This window comes from Dendropsophus ebraccatus, chromosome 7 (assembly GCF_027789765.1).
Source record: "Dendropsophus ebraccatus isolate aDenEbr1 chromosome 7, aDenEbr1.pat, whole genome shotgun sequence".
In the NCBI taxonomy this organism is placed as follows: domain Eukaryota; kingdom Metazoa; phylum Chordata; class Amphibia; order Anura; family Hylidae; genus Dendropsophus; species Dendropsophus ebraccatus.
In genome coordinates, this window is record NC_091460.1 from 129,323,305 (window position 1) to 129,342,034 (window position 18,730).

Consider the following 18,730-nt stretch of genomic DNA (forward strand, 5'->3'; position numbering starts at 1 on the left):
CCGGAGCACGGGACGCCGCTCCAGCCGTAACGCATGGTGTGCAGAGCCTGTGTACCATTGGTGTCTACCTCTAAATGGGTCAGTGTATGGGGATGATACTAGTATTTGTACAGTGTACAGTATGTTATTTAGTAATGGTTTGGGGGTATGAAGGTGCTGTGATAATATTTGTTTCTTATATGCTGGTATTATTGCTTGTAGTATACTGGATTTCAGTTATGGTATAGTGGTATTAGTTACTATGGGGTGGTAATGGCTGTGGTGTTTGTGAGGTGATAATATTTGTTTCTTATATGCTGGTATTATTGCTTTTGGTATACTGGATTTCAGTTATGGTATAGTGGTATTAGTAAGTATGGGGTGGTAATGGCTGTGGTGTTTGAGGTGATAATATTTGTTTCATATATACAAGTATTACATCAGGGAGTTACCATAGCAACACCACCTGCCTCCTTACTGTACTACACTAGCTAGGAGAAAGGTCCAGAAAGAGGGCGGGGCTATTCTAATGAGCCCCCCCAAGAGGCAGTTGGCACAGGGAGTTGTTGAGTAGTTGAGCGTGGGTGAGGAAGACATAACATCATTTGAGAGGAACCGAGCCTATGAGGGAAGTCTATCCCAGGAGTAATGCAGTGCTAACCCAAGAAGGGATAAAAGCCAAGGAGCTTACTTATTTATGTCAGAGCAAGGAAGGATCAGGATGGATTCCCTTCTCTTAGGTACTGTGAAACACTGAGGGATCGTTGCTCATAGTGCCCATAAACATTTCTGGGAAGTGAAATCTGTGGCTTAAAGGGGTACTCCAGCGAAAAGCTTTTTCCCAGTAATTGAAATACATTACAAAGTTATATAATATTGTAATATGCTTCAATCACCTATCTGCCTTCCTTCCCTATCTTTTTCACCCTCAACCCCCCACCAGGAAGCGAAGTAAACTCATTCTTACCTAATGACTGTTGACCTTAGGCTGCTCTGTGGCAGCCATTTTGTGACAATGACATCATCAAGAGGGAGGGGGGGGTCTAAGCCCTGTTGTGCCAGCCTCCCTTTGTCAGATGACACAGATTGCTCAGCTCTGATTGGCTGAACAAGCTGTAAGCCATCTAACAGTTATACAGAGTCAGTTAGACATCACAGGATCATCAAGTGCATCATGGGAAACCCCAAACCAGGAAGTGAAGAAAAAAAGAAGACACCAACTGGAGCTTCAGGGACCTGCAAACAGTTGGAAATTCAAACGGAGACAGACTCAGGAGGGATGGTAAATGTAAAAACTATCTTTATGATTGATTGTTTTTTTGTTTTTGTTTTTTTTTTATCAGCGCCGGAGTACCCCTTTAAGGACTGCCCCAAATAACCTTTTGTGGCACTGGGGTGTGATTCACTGACTAACCTACCACTAAAGGGGTGACTCCACGTACCTCACTAAGACTTCACCAAGACAACATTGACCCATCTGTGGCCGACGGCCATTATAAAAGAGGAGTTGTAGTACAGAGACCTGTTCTTGTTATAAACCTTTTCCTTAAAGCAAATGTACCATCAGGTTCATTCGCTTTAACATGACCCACGGATAGATTGGTGCCGGCGTGGGGAAGCTGGTGCCACGGTCCATTTTTTGAACCGCGGCCCGGTTCATGTTTACGCTGTTCTATCCACAGGTACCGCTCTGGGGCTGAAGCACTGGAGGTGAGCCGGACCGCCCCCAGTGGGCAGAATCCCCTGCCCCTCTATGACGCGGCTCCGTTAGAATCAAAACCATGGTTCAGAAAATGGACCGCGGCACCGGCTTCCCCGTGCCGGCGACGATCTATCCGTGGGTCATGTTAAAGTGAATGTACCTGATGGTACATTTGCTTTAAGTAAAGTCACTGTTGCACCTCAGGCCTCGACTCCCTGTTGTCCGAATTATTCTGCACCTCATCACCATCAAGGGCTTCTCCTTCACCACCTCAGGCAGCAGTAGCGGAAGAGCCCCAGAGGGAACTACAAATACCATCCATCATTACCAAACACCTAGGTGCAGTCCCTCTCTTAACCCTCTGTGGCAGCATTCGCCTCAGGAAGGAAGAAAGCCATTACCACTGTGACTGGACATTTATCTATTTATCCAGTATGGCCTTCCTTCTCCCTTAGGGATCCCCTCACTTCAGACTGCTACACTAGGTTTAAAGGGGCACTCGGGGGCTTGAGACATCTTGTCCTGAGGCACGCCATGGCCATCTTGGTGTGATGGCTCTCATATGGGCTTGGGGGTGCTTGATGGGAATGTTTCACAAATGTATACAGGTTTTTTTTGTAGAACACAAAATCTTTGTTTTTCTATTGTAAAGGGAAAATCTGGTGATTCTTTTTTAATCTTTCAGATCAGCTGGTTTCAGAAAGTTATATAGATTTGTAATTTACTTCTCAAGTCTTCCAGCACCTATCATCTGCGGTATGTCCTGCAGGAAGTGGTGTATTCTTTCCAGTCTAACACAATGCTCTCTGCTGCCACCTCTGTCCATGTCAGGAACTGTCCAGAAGAGTAGAAAACCTCTCCTGCTCTGGACAGTTCCTATCTCCTATAGACAGAGGTGGCAGAAGAGAGCACTGTGTCAGACTGGAAAGAATACACCACTTCCTGTAGGACCTACAGCAGCTGATAAATATGGGAAGACTTAAGATTTTTTTTTTTAATAGAAGTAAATTACAAAGCAGTTGATTTTGAAATAAAAATAAATCTTTCCACCGGAATACCCCTTTAAGAAAATATAGCGTCTGGCCACTATAACTTATTTGCTTGTAATGAAAGTTAGAGTAATTGTATCCACACATATAGGAGCATGAAATAATTACAATAATAATAATAATAATAATAATAATAATAATAATAATAATAATCATAATCATTATTATTATATTATATTATTATTACTATATGACCTTTAAGTAATTACAATCCAGGCTGGAAACAATTGACATTAGAATAACTGCACAATATAATATCTAGCTGCTTTTCCTTGATACTAGTTTTGCTTCAGGACACAAAGCACTGGGGCAGGGTTTAGGTTGATCTTTATTTCTGTCACTTGCAGCACATTAAGGAGATGACTGAAATCCTATCTGCATTGCTAGGAGCGGGATCATCTGACCAGCTGACTAGCTGCGCTTCGCCTGGATGCATGCTCTTTAAAACAGCTGGAGAGAACAGACTCCTACATGACACACAGCCCATTGCTTTTATTCCAGTAAGTGAACTAAGAGCCTTTTCAATCTATAAATCCGGGCAATGCAAGTTCTTTGGGAATAGCGGCATTAACAGCGGGAGAAGAAAGAACCGTGGGAAGAAGCGTAATGAGCTCTTTAACAGGACACAAAGTTACATCTCCACCAGCCTGCTGGCACCACCGAAACATCCTGGCAGATCAACTCACCTGCAGCTATTGCTCCGCACTCGCATCACCCATCTGCTGCAAGCCTGGAAAAAAAGATAAAGACGGGTATAAGTATTCTTCATATCTCACTTGTTTCTTAAAAGTCTGACTTGGAGAGGATTTAAAAAAAAAAAAAAAAAAAACTTTGGAAATTTACATTTCGTTCCAAAACTATTTACTACTTGGAAAGTTGGATACTACCGGTTGTACCGCATTGTGCCTGATATATTTAGCGAAAAAAAGAAGAAGTGAATTTCTCTGTCTGACTGTGACATATGGTCGATTATTGATATATGGAACTTCTGCTACTTTTACTAGAATAAAAAAAAAAAAAAAGAGGAGCAGGAAAACATCTTTGAACCATCTGTCCGTAATTCCCGTTCAGAACTGTTGACACTGAGGAGTACACGCGAAATATCCATTGATCTAACTCGCCTGTTGCTGTCACAAGCTGGCGACTGGCAGGCTGACTTTCCAGTTATCTTTTATGAAATGCCAACATACAACTTGGCACAGGCACGTGGATGGAAAGTGATCTGGTCTAGGTGTAAACCCATGCCAGCCTTCAACCTTTTTGCGGCTTGTTAGGAATCTGAAATAGTTTGTTTCTGTCCCCTAGAACTTGTTTCTCTTACAATAAGTAACCTAGCCCACATACTCCTTTCCCTCCTCCTCCTCTTCCTCCTCTTTCCACTGCGTCTCCCTTTCCTAAACTCAGGATTGGTCTCTCTTTTGTCAGCCTTGTTTTTACTCCGCACATCTCTACTGTGAAGACCTGCATTTCTTCCTGCATGAATATGAAATGGGCTGGATGGGATTAGGGGGAAGTGGCAGCTCCACCTCCCCCATCACTTTCAGGACTAGGTTAGTGGTGGAGATGGAACAACACAGACAGTGCTGGCAGCATGACAATAACCAGCTTTGCTGTTGCCCTAATTTTAGGGAGCATCCCTATAGTGGACTGCTTTGATAAGTCTCCGACTTCACCCATTTATCATCTTTTCCAACATCACCCGTCACTTCGGAAGTCTCTTCCTCAACCCCAACTACCTGTTCATCATCACCATCACACAGGTTGTCCAAAGTACAAAGGAAAAGAAGGTTCTATAGGCGACTATATCAATGTGACGGAGTTTGGGGCAGATTGTTTAAACTGGGTCGAAATCCCTACTTTTTTGGAGAGGACACCTGGGAAAGGACTTGGTGACCACAACTTTTGCAGGAACCCGGATGGGAGGAGTAAGCCTTGGTGCTTCTTCAGGAACAGCCATGGCAGAGTTGACTGGGGATACTGTGACTGCAAACAAGGTGAGTAACTTTTTTCTTCTTCACACTCTCCAGGCAATGCGTGTTTTTATGTCCAACCATGGAATGTGTGAAATGTTTCCAACATCTGATTTTATTTTAAAATGAAATTTGATCTGACTTTAACATTACTAGTAGCAATAGTATGGAAGTTATGTAGTGCGATGGAAATGTTTAAACCAAGTTAAAATAAAAGAAAAAAAAAGTATAAATATATATATATATATATATATATATAAATAATATATATGTATATAATTAAAAATAATAATAATAAAAACAATATATATATATGAAAAAATAATATATATGTATATAATAAAAAAATTAAAAAATAAAAACAAATATATATATATATATATATATATATATATTGAAACGTCTTTTAGCAGCAGTATACCTTAAATTATATACAAAAAGGATTGTATTATGCATAAAAACTGGACAGAATATTCATATACTGGAGTTCATAGGAAACCTGGAACTGTAAGTGTTAATGAATTATGAAAACATATTGTAGAAGATGATTAATGGATAAACCGTATAGTCCTAAGCAGTGACCACAATGGCATAAAACCGACAATAACCGGCATTGTGCGATTTCTCCCTGAACTATAAAATTTGAGCTTGCATAAGACAATATTATCTAACTGAAAGGCTGACCTATATATTATGTATGAGGACAAACATTGCCTCATTTTATGAGCCTGCTGCTTGTATGGGAAGCATGGTGCTGTACTTGATATGTTACTGTGGCCTACGAAAGGCAAACGTTGGAACTTTTGGAGTCGGAGCCAAAGATGCCAGGAAGATCCAGTTGCGACCGCTCCTCTGTAACCATGAATTAGAGGTTAATGATATCCAAACATTGAGATGTAAACATTACACAATAGGTTCGGACGCTTGTAAGGACACATCCATGTTTAATAGCATTTTATGCAATTTTAAGTTATTAAAAGTCACATTTCCCCTATAATTAAATAACGTCAATTATATCTCATTCATCTTCTGCTTTTAAGTTGTTGAAATGCAGTTTACATTGTTATATTAGTTTCTGGGAAAAGCAAGAATTATTGTTAGGGTTATTAGTAGAGCTCTGTTACCCAGCTTTCTGAGGTTCCTGAATGAGGTCTGACTAGTTATGCAGTTATATTGCTTATACTATGGTCAAGGAATGTAGAAAAGTATGTGAGATTTATCAAACATGGTGTAAAGTAAAACTAGCTCAGTTGCCCCTAGCAACCAATCAGATTCCACCTTTCATTCCTCACAGACTCTTTGGAAAAGGAAAGGTGGAATCTGATTGGTTGCTAGGGGCAACTGAGCCAGTTTCACTTTACACCATGTTTGATAAATCGACCCCCATTGTGTATACAGTGATGATGGTCAGGTGGTCAATAAGACATTTTTTCAAATCAAGTTTTAAAAATTTCACATAAATATTTTTGAGATGTATCTATATCTGAGGAACTCAGGTAAAAAACAGTATTTCTGCTATTATAAATCTATACTGTTTGTCACCAAGATTTTCCATATTCTTGTAGCCAAAGTCAGGAACGGATATGTGAAGAGGAGAAATCTCAGTCTTTCCTTTATGGCATGTTCCTGGCTTTGGCTTCAAAAATCTGTCAGATAAATCTCTGTCATTAGACACCACCAATCTTAGGCTACGATCACAAATATTTTTAAAGGCAAAAATACGGCCGTATTTTGATAATTTCAAGCATGAGCAAAGAGTATGATCATTATTTACGTCCGTATTTTTGTAGTGTGAACATAGCCTTAAAGCGACTCTGTACCCACAATCTGCCCCCCCCCCAAACCACTTGTACCTTCGGATAGCTGCTTTTAATCCAAGATCTGTCCTGGGGTCCGTTCGGCAGGTGATGCAGTTATTGTCCTAAAAAACAACTTTTAAACTTGCAGCCCCATGCCTAATGGCTGTGGCCTAGATTGTGTATGCATTAGGCTGGCACACCCTCTTTGTCCCTCCTCCCCGCCCTCCTCATCGTTGGGAATGCCCCAGGCAGATTGTCTCCTATTCCTCAGCTGTGTCAGCCTGCCACATGGGCTGGATCGTTAAGGCACCTGTGCAATGTTCAGCATGGAGAAAATGTTCCAGTGGCATTCCTAATGATGAAGAGGGTGGGGAAGAAGGATGGAGGGGTGGTGCAAAGTTAGGGCACAGATATTCTAAACCACGCCCATTGGGCACGGGCTGCAAGTTACAAAGTTGTTTTTAGGACAATAACTGCATTATCTGTCGAACGGACCCCAGGACAGATCTTTGACGAAAAGCAGCTACTTGAAGGTACAAGGGGTTTGGGGGGGTCAGATTGTGGGTACAGAGTCGCTTTGATGTCCAACAGATTTTAATTCAAAGAGGGAAATTTAGCTGCTGGAAAAATTAAAACTAAGAAAATAACACTTTTTGACTTGTTGATCCCTCCCCAATCCTAGAACATACTCCAGCAGTCCCCCTCTGGTCCAGCATTGGCATGCTATAGTAATACATGACCACTACATCGGACAAGTGCCACAATGTCAGTTTATACAAAGTGTGACTGCTGAGGCTAGTGGTTGGTTTTAGTGGTCATAAGTAGACATGAGCGAATCACTTTGTTTGTTCAGCGATCCACCTTTTCAAGCCGACTGCCTCTCCTCCCAAGATGCCACCTTAAGGGATGGTGTTTAATGGGATGCTGATTTTCATGTTTTCTCTGCGTTTTTCTTTAGACCCATTTCTGGCCTATTTTGAGGGAGAATTGCAACATTATAAAATTCTTCATATTATTAAGAAATGGGTCATACTTACCTACCCTGGTTCCCCGCAAATAATGTTCCCCACTGGTACTACTTAGACTAGCTGTCTCAGCAGGATCTGTCAGCTTTTCCAATCACTGGCCTCAGCTGGGTCCTGTCTCACTTTGGTAGTAGCAATGTGTGATAACCAGTGGGAGAATTGAAAACAATAGAATGGGAGCTGTGAGGAACTGAAGTAGGTAAGTATGACTTATTTTTTGTTATTACAATGCCTTCAGCATAATATAAAACTAAGATGCCTGAATACCCTTTTAGGCTGGGTTCACACACTGTATACTTCAGGCAGTATTTGGTCCTCAAGTCAGGTCCTCATAGCAACCAAAACCAGGAGTGGATTGAAAACACAGAAAGGCTCTGTTCACACAATGTTGAAATTGAGTGGATGGCCGTCATATAACGGTAAATAACTGCCATTATTTCAATATAACAGCCGTTGTTTTAAAATAACAGCAAAAATTTGCCATTAAATGACGGCCATCCACTCAATTACAACATTATGTGAACATAGCCTTTCTGTGTTTTCAATCCACTCCTGGTTTTGGTTGCTATACAGCCTCACAAATACAGCCTCAAATATACATAGTGTGAACCCAGCCGGATAGGGTGCGTTCACATGTATGGATGCATGTATAGGATTTTCAGGATGGAAGTGAACAAATGGATGGCTTCCAAAGGCCTTCGTACCGTTCAGGATCCAAGAAATGCTAAGTCCAACAGAAAGTGAACGGCAACTCTTTTATTGGTAAAATGGACAGTCCAGTTTTTAACCCCTTAAGGACAGAGCCAATTTCGATTTTTGCGTTTTCGTTTTTTCCTCCTTGTGCTTAAAAGGCCATAGCACTTGCATTTTTCCACCTAGAGACCCACATGAGCCCTTATTTTTTGCGTCACTAATTGTACTTTGCAATGACAGGCTGAATTTTTGCATAAAGTACACTGCGAAACCAGAAAAAAATAAATGTGTGGTGAAATTGAAAAAAAAAAACGCATTTTGCTTATTTGGGGGAAATGTGTTTTTACGTCATTCGCCCTGGGGTAAAACTGACCTGTTATATATGTTCCTCAAGTCGTTACGTTTAAAACGATATATAACATGTATAACTTATATTGTATCTGATGGCCTGTAAAAAATTCAAACCATTGTCAACAAATATACGTCACTTAAAACCGCTCCGTTCCCAGGCTTATAACGCTTTTATCCTTTGGTCTATGGGGCTGTGTGAGGTGTCATTTTTTGCGCCATGATGTGATCTTTCTATCGGTAACTTGATTGCGCATATACGACTTTTTGATCACTTTTTATTACAATTTTTCTGGATTTGATGCGACCAAAAATGCGCAATTTTGCACTTTGGGATTTTTTTGCGCTGACGCCGTTTACCGTGCGAGATCAGGAATGTGATTAATTAATAGTTCGGCCGATTACGCACGCGGCGATAGCAAACATGTTTGTTTATTTATTTATTTACTTTTATTTATAACCTGGGAAAAGGGGGGTGATTCTGACTTTTATTAGGGGAGGGGATTTTTACTAATAACAATACTTTTTCTTTTACACTTATACTAGAAGCCCCCCTGGAGTTAGGGTTATTCCCCCTGGGGGACTTCTAGTATAAGTGCTCTGATCTCTCATTGAGATCTCTGCAGCATACATATGCTGCAGAGATCCATGAGATAGGCACTCGTTTACTTCCGGCTGCTGCAGCCGGAAGTAAACGAGTGCCGAGCCGGGGACGGCGCCATCTTGGAGCGGTCCCCGGCCGGCTTCAGTGACGGAGATCGCTCCTCCGGGATAACATCCCGGAGGAGCGATCTCCCCACTAGACACCAGGGATGACGCTGCGTCCGGTAATCGGATGCAGCTGTCATGTTTGACAGCTGCATCTGATTACTGTATTAGCGGGCACGGTGATCAGACCGTGCCCGCTAATACCTGCGGTCCCGGGCTACAAGCGGCACCCGGGACCGCCGCGGCTCAGAGCGGGGTCGCCGCGCGGCCCCGCTCTGAACGTCCTTAACGGCATCAGGCCGTAAATATACTCCCTATGTCGTTAAGGGGTTAAAGGATCTAACTGCACATGCAAGCGCCCCTGTTTTATTTTTTATTTTATATGTATATAATTTGCAGCAGATTTGATGGCGCAGATTTGAAGTTGCAGATTTTTAAAGCAAATCTGCAGCTGAAAATCTGCGCCATCAAATCTGCTGCAGATCCTGTACGTGTGAACGCAACCTTAATAACATTTAACTGCTGACTCACTTTTTCAGCAAACCTTTTAGGATAAGCTGTTGTGTATGTGTACATGAGGATTAGCACAATTTCTGACTGTTATGAAACTTGTATATAGTATTTAGAACGTGTTTTTACTTCTGCAGACTCAATTTCTAATTTCTGGTTGTCCCTGAGATGGTGGGAATAGATTAGATGCTATGATAGCTCCTATACATTGCACACACAGAGGAAATCCTGCTCCCTTATATCTTAGTAGCACATTCTCGGAATCAACAGCAGCATGGAGAACATTATAGAGCAGCGCTGAGCAGTGTAAGCTGGAAATCAAGCACTGGGGGTGAGAGAAGAGACTTACTAGGACTCTGAGCAGCTTTCCTGCAGGTCTCCTCTCTGCTTGAGTTCCACTGTGCAGCTAGCCCCCCCCCCCACCCCCCTCTCCACACCGATCTAAGTGGGAAAGCTGGCAACCTTATGCCTCAGTGATTTGTGTACCTCTACTGTAGACAAATTTTAGCAGGTTCTCCCCGTGAGTGGGGAAATTCTTTATCCCCCCCCCCTGCCCTCTTGATAATATATTACAATGTTTCTTACGTTTACTTTACTATTGATTTATTGAAAGTTTGTTGAAAGGTTAAGGACCATTAAAGTTAAATGTCCTGAAACTGAATTGATGTGCGCTTTTCATTTTTTATAGACATTGTCAATGTATTGTTATTGTTATTCTGCCTTGACATTATTATTTTTCACATGCGAACTTCACCCGTACCATTAGCCCTTTTGTACATGCATTTATATAGCTTGTTTCTGTCTCTTGTTATGCATGTATTAGTAGCTGAAGAGGTTGTTTGTCATTTTACTCTGTAGCCATGCGTAACCACTTCATCTTCCATTAAAGAGGTATTCCAGGAAAAATTCACTTTTCCCCTATCCACAGGAGCTGTGTGGAACTGTATTACAACATCCTTAGAAGTGGACCTCACTATACCTCTGTATATCTGGGGATTTTTATGGAACCTGATGGAAACAAAAGTTCCATAAGATGCCATATTACAGAGAAATTCTTCCCTAAAGCAAAGCAAGTTAGGCTTCAAGTCACTTAAAGGAGTATTCTGATTTTTTTCTTCATATCATCTGGAATCAGAAAGTTATACAGATTTGTAAATGACTTTAATTTAAAAATTGCCACCCGATACTTATCAGCTGCTGTATGTCCTGCAGGAAGTGATGTATTCTTGCAATGTCTGACACAGTGCTCTCTGCTGCCACCTCTGTCAGTGACAGGAATTGCCCTGAGCAAGAGAGGATTTCTATGGGGCTTTGCTACTGCTCTGGACAGTTCCTGTCCCCGACTGACCAAGCAAGAGACTGGAAAGTATACACCACTTCCTGTAGGGCATACAGCAGCTGATAAGTACTGTGAGATTTTTAAATACAAGTCATTTACAAATCTGTATAACTTTCTGACACCAGTTGACAATTTTATTTTTTTTAATTTATCGGAATACCCCTTTAATACTAATCTATTTTTTTAAAAATTGTTTTTCAGTAGTGATGCTTATACTATTGGACTCACTGACAAAGAAGTTCAGATTTTGTAGAAACAGAAAACTTGTCTCAACTTATATCATTTCAGTAACAAGTGAAAAAAATAGCCAATAGCGGTATTTAATATTGAACCACAATCCCAATGCCTCCTACCGAAAACTAGTGTGTGCGGTAGTTTGTCAGGGAGTAGCATAAAAAAGAATTGATTTTATGTCTAAAAAAACTTGCTGTATCTGTTAACATAGAAATCATCTTCAGTCTAAAATATGTGCCAGAGATAGAAAATTTTGATTGTAAGCTCCTTTTTGGGTAGATGTCTGCACAAACTGAAATATTTTGAAGATTTGCAGAATTCATTACCACTATATAATAAAACAATATTGTAATAAAGTAAATAACACCAATAACAAGATGAAATTGAGGTGTCCCACCACGGGTGTTGCGATTAGTTACACCCTTGCAAAAGCCTGTACTTTTCTATGTGTAAGTGGTGATGTAGTAGGGATAGTAGTGAAGTTTTGCCACAAGATGCCGCTAAGGTAGGTATATGTACAGTACTTAGTTTCTGCACAGCTTAAGTATGGAAAGGGTTATTGCTTGTTTATATGTCACATGGATCTGTTAACCAATGAGAGTACACTCTTCTTCTATCCTATCATCTCCTTCTTTACTTCTTCTGTATGCACTCTTCACCCATTCACAGTGCACCTTACAGGGGCTGTAGATAGGAAATCATGTGGTTAGAGGTAGTGTAGAGTAGTCTTAGGTTCCTGTAAGGAGAGGAAGCAAGACAGGACCCAACTAACAGTTTCTATTTGAGTAGCTTTACCCAGCACTATGCAGTGTTAAACCCTTCACAAGAGAGGACAAGTCCGAGATCATCTCCACCCACGCCGTGGACTCGGAGAGTCACAGTGCAGGACAGTATCCACAAAGGCAGATAGCTAGGAACTGATCGTAATAGAGCAAATTTGCTAGAAGACTATGAACTCTATCTCACAGAGTGGTTGTCAGCAGGGAACCCTCAGCATTCCGCTCATCCCAGGTATCAAGGTCTGGGGCTTGTGTCACCCTCTAGGACGGGTCCTCCAACACTGATAGGGCAATAGGTGGCTCATTCCGACAAGAGTCAATGCACGGGCACAAGTATTCTCTCTCAAATATTCTTCTATTTCTACCTTATCCTCCAACATCCTGGCAGAGAATAGTACTACTTGGATTGGGACTCTCGCAACATCCTCCTCTCTGCTTCTTTGATTCTTTTTTGTCCTTCTCAACAAGCAACCCAGTCAGCACGACTGTACCACACTCTACACTCTCATCACAGAACTGGATCCTGTATTATTAAGTGTTATCAAGTGTAAAGTCTCCTGTAAATGCACAGCTGTATGTTCTGCTGCACACAAATATCCTCAGAGTAAACGAGACCTTATTTATGATAAAGAGACTCTGTGATCCTTCACCTCGCACCAACACAGTATACACACAATCCTTGGGACATCTCCCCTTTCTGTGGGTGACAGTACCAATAGTTTGGATGGGTCACTACTCCACTCCAGACCACCGTGATCACAACAGCCCAAGGGACCCCTGAGCAGCCCAGCAGGTCACTGACCACAGGGGAACAAGGTGTATCCGGCCCTTTAAAATAAAAGCAGGTGTGCCATCATACCTGTGTGCTCCATCGCCACTGGCGTCACAACACAACACCCTAGGGTCCGGCTACATCTCAGCCAACCACCACAGGAGTGGCGTCACGCTCTACCATCTGGCAAGTGACCAGCCGTACCTTTGCCATAACACCTCAATTTGCCATAACACAAATATTGTGTGCCCATTAATAGCTCACGTCCATATATACGGGGTGGTCCAAAAGTAGGTGGACAGTATGGGGGACATTTATGAACGGTCCGTCCGAGGCGAACGCCCGGGAGAAGGTGAAGATTCGCCCCTTCTTCCTGGCGTACGCCTGCCATATTCCTCGCTTGCCCGATGGGGGGGCTGGGGGAGCTTGGGGGGCGTGACAAGACGAGGAGGAGACGTGGCCTCTTCCTGCACCTCATTTATCATGATCTATGCCTGCTCACAGGGGTAAATCATGATACAAATCTACACCTGCTAAAATACATGTTTTTGCATTAATTTTTGCAAAAATGGATGAAAAAGGGCTAAAGTTTTGCCCTGATTATGCAAAATTGCTGTAAAAAAAAGGGATTTTTTGCAAATCATGGCAGAACTGTAGCCAGGAGACAATACACCACTGAAAGTATAAGTCTTTTTAGGTGGTTATGGGCCCCGGGCTACCGCCCAAATCGGACCTATTATAATCCGCTACTGGCTTGGCTATACCAGACATTAGGAAACTTCAGCCCTCCAGCTGTTGCAAAACTACAAACTAAGGCTATGTTCACACTACGTATGAGACCGGCCGTTCCGTGACTCCGGCCGGGTCACGGAACGGCCGGTCTCAGTCCGGATCATCACTTAAGTACCGGCCGGATGATCTTTCCTCCGTAGAGCTCTGATGAGGGTGCATCAGCGCGCGCCCACATCAGAGCTTCCCATAGCACAGAGTGAAGTAAGCAGCCGGAGCCACTTGCTTCACTGTGTGAACTGACAGATCCTTCTGCGGGCGGAATTCATTGAATTCCGTCCACAAATAATGGACCTGTCAGTTGTTTGCGGCGCCGTATGGGAACCGGTCGAAGCGTATACGTTGTGTGTACGCTCCGGCCGGGATTCCATAGCAAATAATGCTATGTTCCACCCCGAAAATCTACAGCTGTAGATCTGCGGCGAGAACTACGGCCGTACATTTACGTAGTGTGAACATAGCCTAAAAGTGTTAGCTTTGGCTTCCCAGGCATGGTGGGAATTGAAGTTTTGCAACAGCTGGAGGGCCGAAAGTTCCCTACCCCTGGGCTATACCGAGCAGTATGCTGCCAATGACTTCAGCCAGTAGCAGATATCTATATGCTTTGCAGTACAAGTCCTCCATAGCAATGAGTCTTGATTGTTGCAATTGAAAAACAAATGCGCAAAACCTGATAAAATAGGACCACGGTGGAAAGTAGACAGTAACTCAGTGTAAAGTATCTTGTCTCAGCCAGTGACAACCTGTCTCTCCCAATGCTAATCTGTCTTGTATTCCTCTGTCTCTCTTGAACTCTGCAAGTTACCAGCACACTGTGCACAATAGGGAGCTTATTACTGCAGAGTCAAACAACTGATCTATCTCCAGGTACCGTATCCCAGAACTGATGTCGACTTCAGTGGAAATCCTATAAATAAAGTCCACATTGTAGTAAACTCCGGTGAGAGATGAGCGTCTTGGTGAAAGTTGTCTTTGCAGTTTTTTTGTTGTAAAAAGACAGCGGCGTGCGTTGTTCTTTCTATGGTACCAGGGGGATGTGTGCAGCCATATATACTGGGCGGCTCGAATAGAACAGATGAGAAACCAGTGTGTGTTTAATAAACTGCTATCTCCCAGTGGAGGTTTCCCTAAGGTGGTGTCTCCTGAATAAAAGAAGCCGTAGACTTGTTTGAACCTCTTTGCTGTCAGTTCTGATTGTGACTGTGATAAAGAAGGCAGTGTATGCAAATACTGACAGCAATGACTGCCACGAGCTACGGAGAAGGATCGATGTATATGGTATTTCAAGCATTTTCTGCCTTACTTTGTGTTGGGGGCAAAGGTCACATTAAATCATTTACTGATGTTTACCTATAAGAAAACGACACCATGAAGAGGACGGACTGATTTGTCAGATTAGATTTTAAGGTGATGTTCAAATACTCAGCATTGTCTGAATAAGCTTTTAGGGTCCTATTACACGGAGCGATTTTTAACGATTAACGACTAACGATAAACGATCGCAAACCAGATTGTTTATCGTTAACTTGAAATCGTTCACCATATTACACAGAACTATGGTTGTTAGTTACGATCGTTACTATGATCATTATTGCGATAGTTACTATGATCGTTTACTCCTTCTGATCCCAGCAAAACAATTAACAATGTGCAATTACACTGAACGATTAGTTGAAAATGCGGAACTTGAGCAAACGAATGTGGAATTACAGCGAACGATTAACATAAATTTTAGGGCCCTATTCCACGGAACGATTATGGTTCAGATAATCGTTAAATCGTTCGGATTGAAGCGATAATCGTTCGGTTGAATAGCAGTTGTTGTTGCAGAAATCGTGGATCGCTTAATAAGACCTGGACCTATTTTTATCATTGCTCATTCGAAAATTGTTTGCATGGAATAAGACGTCGTTTGGTCGTTTTCAGTAGCGACGACAAGACGACCGTAAGAACGATCATAAGTAACGATCATCGTTCCGTGTAATTGGGTAAACGATTTCAGGTTGTCCGCAACAGCAGTCGTTTGAGATCGTTTATCGTTGGAATAGGGCCCTTAGGTTCAGATCTAAGTCAACGATCAACGACATATGAATGGTTTTTTAATCGTTGCAATTACGCAGAATGATTACCGTTTAAATTCGAACGATATAACGATTTTTCGCACTATAATCGTCCCGTGCAATAGAGCCCTTAGTCCTGTTTATTGAACTACTAGCAACTATGGCATTTTTGAGACAACCAGAACAATCTCATTGAAGCCTATGGGAGATGCTCTAAGGGCCTAAAGTATCTGTGCTCCTTTCTTCCTCCCCAGTAGGAATACCAACCCCCCAGGTAGAATTTCTATTTATCGTTCGTCTATACTGCACCTTTGTCGCTATAGCACATGTGCACTGTTTAGACAGGTGATGTATAGAAGAAATCCTGCCTGGGGGCGTTCCTATTCCTAATGATGAGGAGGTTGGGAAGGAAGAAAGAAGAGGCGTTGTAGACCTGGGGCACAGACACTCTAGGCCCCGCCAATAAGACACAGCACTACAGATTAAGGCTGGGTTCACACACTGTATACTTCAGGCAGTATTTGGTCCTCAAGTCAGGTCCTCATAGCAACCAAAACCAGGAGTGGATTGAAAACACAGAAAGGCTCTGTTCACACAATGTTGAAATTGAGTGGATGGCCGTCATATAACGGTAAATAACTGCCATTATTTCAATATAACGGCCGCTGTTTTAAAATAACAGCAAAAATTTGCCATTAAATGACGGCCATCCACTCAATTACAACATTATGTGAACATAGCCTTTCTGTGTTTTCAATCCACTCCTGGTTTTGGTTGCTATACAGCCTCACAAATACAGCCTCAAATATACATAGTGTGAACCCAGCCTTAAAGATCATTTTTTGCTCTAACCAAGGCACCAGGCGCATTTTAAAAGACACGACCGGTAAGGATTTATTCTCATCAAATAAATGATACTAGCGGATTGGTGGGACCAGTGTTACCGCACAAGCTCAGGATCTGGGCCGAGGAGGGAGACATCACTCCATGCATGTGGCGTTGACCGCCCAATTGAATCTAAGTTTCAGTATATACTGAACCTCCTAGTAGTTACCCTGGATATCAAGACTGTATTTTATATCACCATTCATGAAAATTCCTTACATAACCATTACAATATTGATTATCCATCTGACAGCTATGATGCTAATTTTTTTTTTAAATTGAGGGAGGTAGGATGTAGTCTTCAACCATTGTCTTAGACACCAACCGAGCCTTTCAGCCCCCCTCCCCCCTGTTTAACCATGCCCCTGCCATTGTGCACAGAGCAAGCAGAGGGATTATTTTTATGATTTCCTCTTATATAGAATGCTCTTCTTTGGTTTGGCCAAGTACAGGTATGCCGTCCAATGGGCAACAATGCTGCTAATCCAATTCTTCTCTTCTGGCCAAAAGCGATTTTAAAATATATTGCCCAACGGAAGTTATACAAATTACCCATAGACACTTATCATGGGAAATGCACATAAAGGGCTTTTTATCCTGCTCTTACTACTGCGTGAAGTCTTCAGTTTCTTGCAAAAATTGTGATGTCACGACCCACTGTATAAGTCCCTGAGGTGCAGGCTGGGCTGTGCGGCGGCTGCTGCTAGAGCTATGGATGGCAGGACTGTGCCCAGCGGCTACTGCTTCTTCCTCCAGAGCTCCTGCCACACTTCTAACTGCCTCTGGCACAGTTATGATGCCCATCCCCTGGGATAATAACATCACTGATGCGCACCCACCCAGAACAGCTCCCCCATTCTGCTCCTGCTCGGGGAAGCCTCCTCCTGTCTGCAGTAGCTCCCAGTGACCTTCTCCTGGTCGCCGGCCCGTGGTACCACTCATCCAGCAAACGCCAACCAACTCTCCCTCCCCCCGGTGGCTGCTGCTTCCCCCCCGGAGCTCCCCGTACCTGCACCAGCTCCCCGGGACCTTCTCCTTGCTGTCGACACTGGAGAAAGGGCGCAGGTGGCCAGGAGAAGGTCCAAGGGAGCTGGTACAGTCAGGGGAGGATTTGCCAAGCTGGGGCAGGCTGGATTATATGTTTCTACTGGGCGGGTGCACGGCTGCCCCGACACTGGCGATGGTATTATCCCGGGGGACGGCATCCCGACCATGCCTGGGGCAGTAAGAAGTGTACCAGGAGCCTTGGGGGAAGAAGCAGTAGCCGCTGGGCACAGTCCTGCCATCCAAAGACCTACAAGCAGCCGCCACACGGCCCGGCTTTGGTCCCAAGAAATTGAAGACTTCATGCAGTAGTAAGTGCAGGGAAAAACGCCCTATATGTGCATTTCCTGTAATAAGTGTATATTGGTAATTTGCATAACGATTATTGGGCAATACAATACTTTAACATAGGTTTTGGTCGGACTTCTCCTTAAACTCTGATTACGCATTTATCCCTCCAGCAAAAAGTAAACGAGGATATGTTTATTTAGTGAAATCAGTGAAGTCTTCCCACCAGAATGTATGTGTGTTTTCACTTCAATCTGGAACAACATAACAGAGTGGAATTATATGAATGAGAACCAGAGAGCTGGCAACTCTTTGCATCATTTGTGCTTCATATTAGCTTTCTCCAAGTACTGGTGGCAGGCTGCCTAAAAAACAAAGGTCTCTCCAAATGTGGATCTGGGGAGGAGTAAAGAGCGAGAGCACTGTCCTTCTGGTTTGTCTCATCATTGGATCATCCTTACATCCTCCCAGAGAAGAATTATGTTAGTTTTACATTCAGCCTTGTTAATATAGTCTTACACATAAACCTGCTGGCCTGTATTAGACTGCCTGACACTCCAGCTTCCCCTTGTTGCGAGGTGTGCCGACTGCTGTGAAATATTGATTTCTTTTTTTAAACATCACGCTAGGAAGAGGGAATAAGATAAAGATGTTCCATGCAGGTCAATGACTAGTCATGGGCAAACATAAGGCTTTCCACATAATGATATTGCTTAGGGAGTCACAGTGTGAAGACAATGGACGTTGCTTCAAGTCG

At 42.8% G+C, this 18,730-nt stretch overlaps 1 protein-coding gene across 1 annotated transcript in view; it reads left to right on the top strand.

The window, feature by feature from the left end:
• Positions 1-571: 571 nt before the first annotated feature.
• The window catches only part of PRSS12 (serine protease 12), a 110,452-nt gene continuing 92,293 nt past the window's right edge, over positions 572-18,730 (top strand). The window contains exons 1-2 of the mRNA XM_069978452.1: positions 572-719; positions 3,078-4,724. Coding sequence (XP_069834553.1) covers positions 4,322-4,724 — 403 coding nt within the window. The 5' untranslated portion in view covers positions 572-719; positions 3,078-4,321. The remainder of the gene's footprint in view (positions 720-3,077; positions 4,725-18,730) is intronic.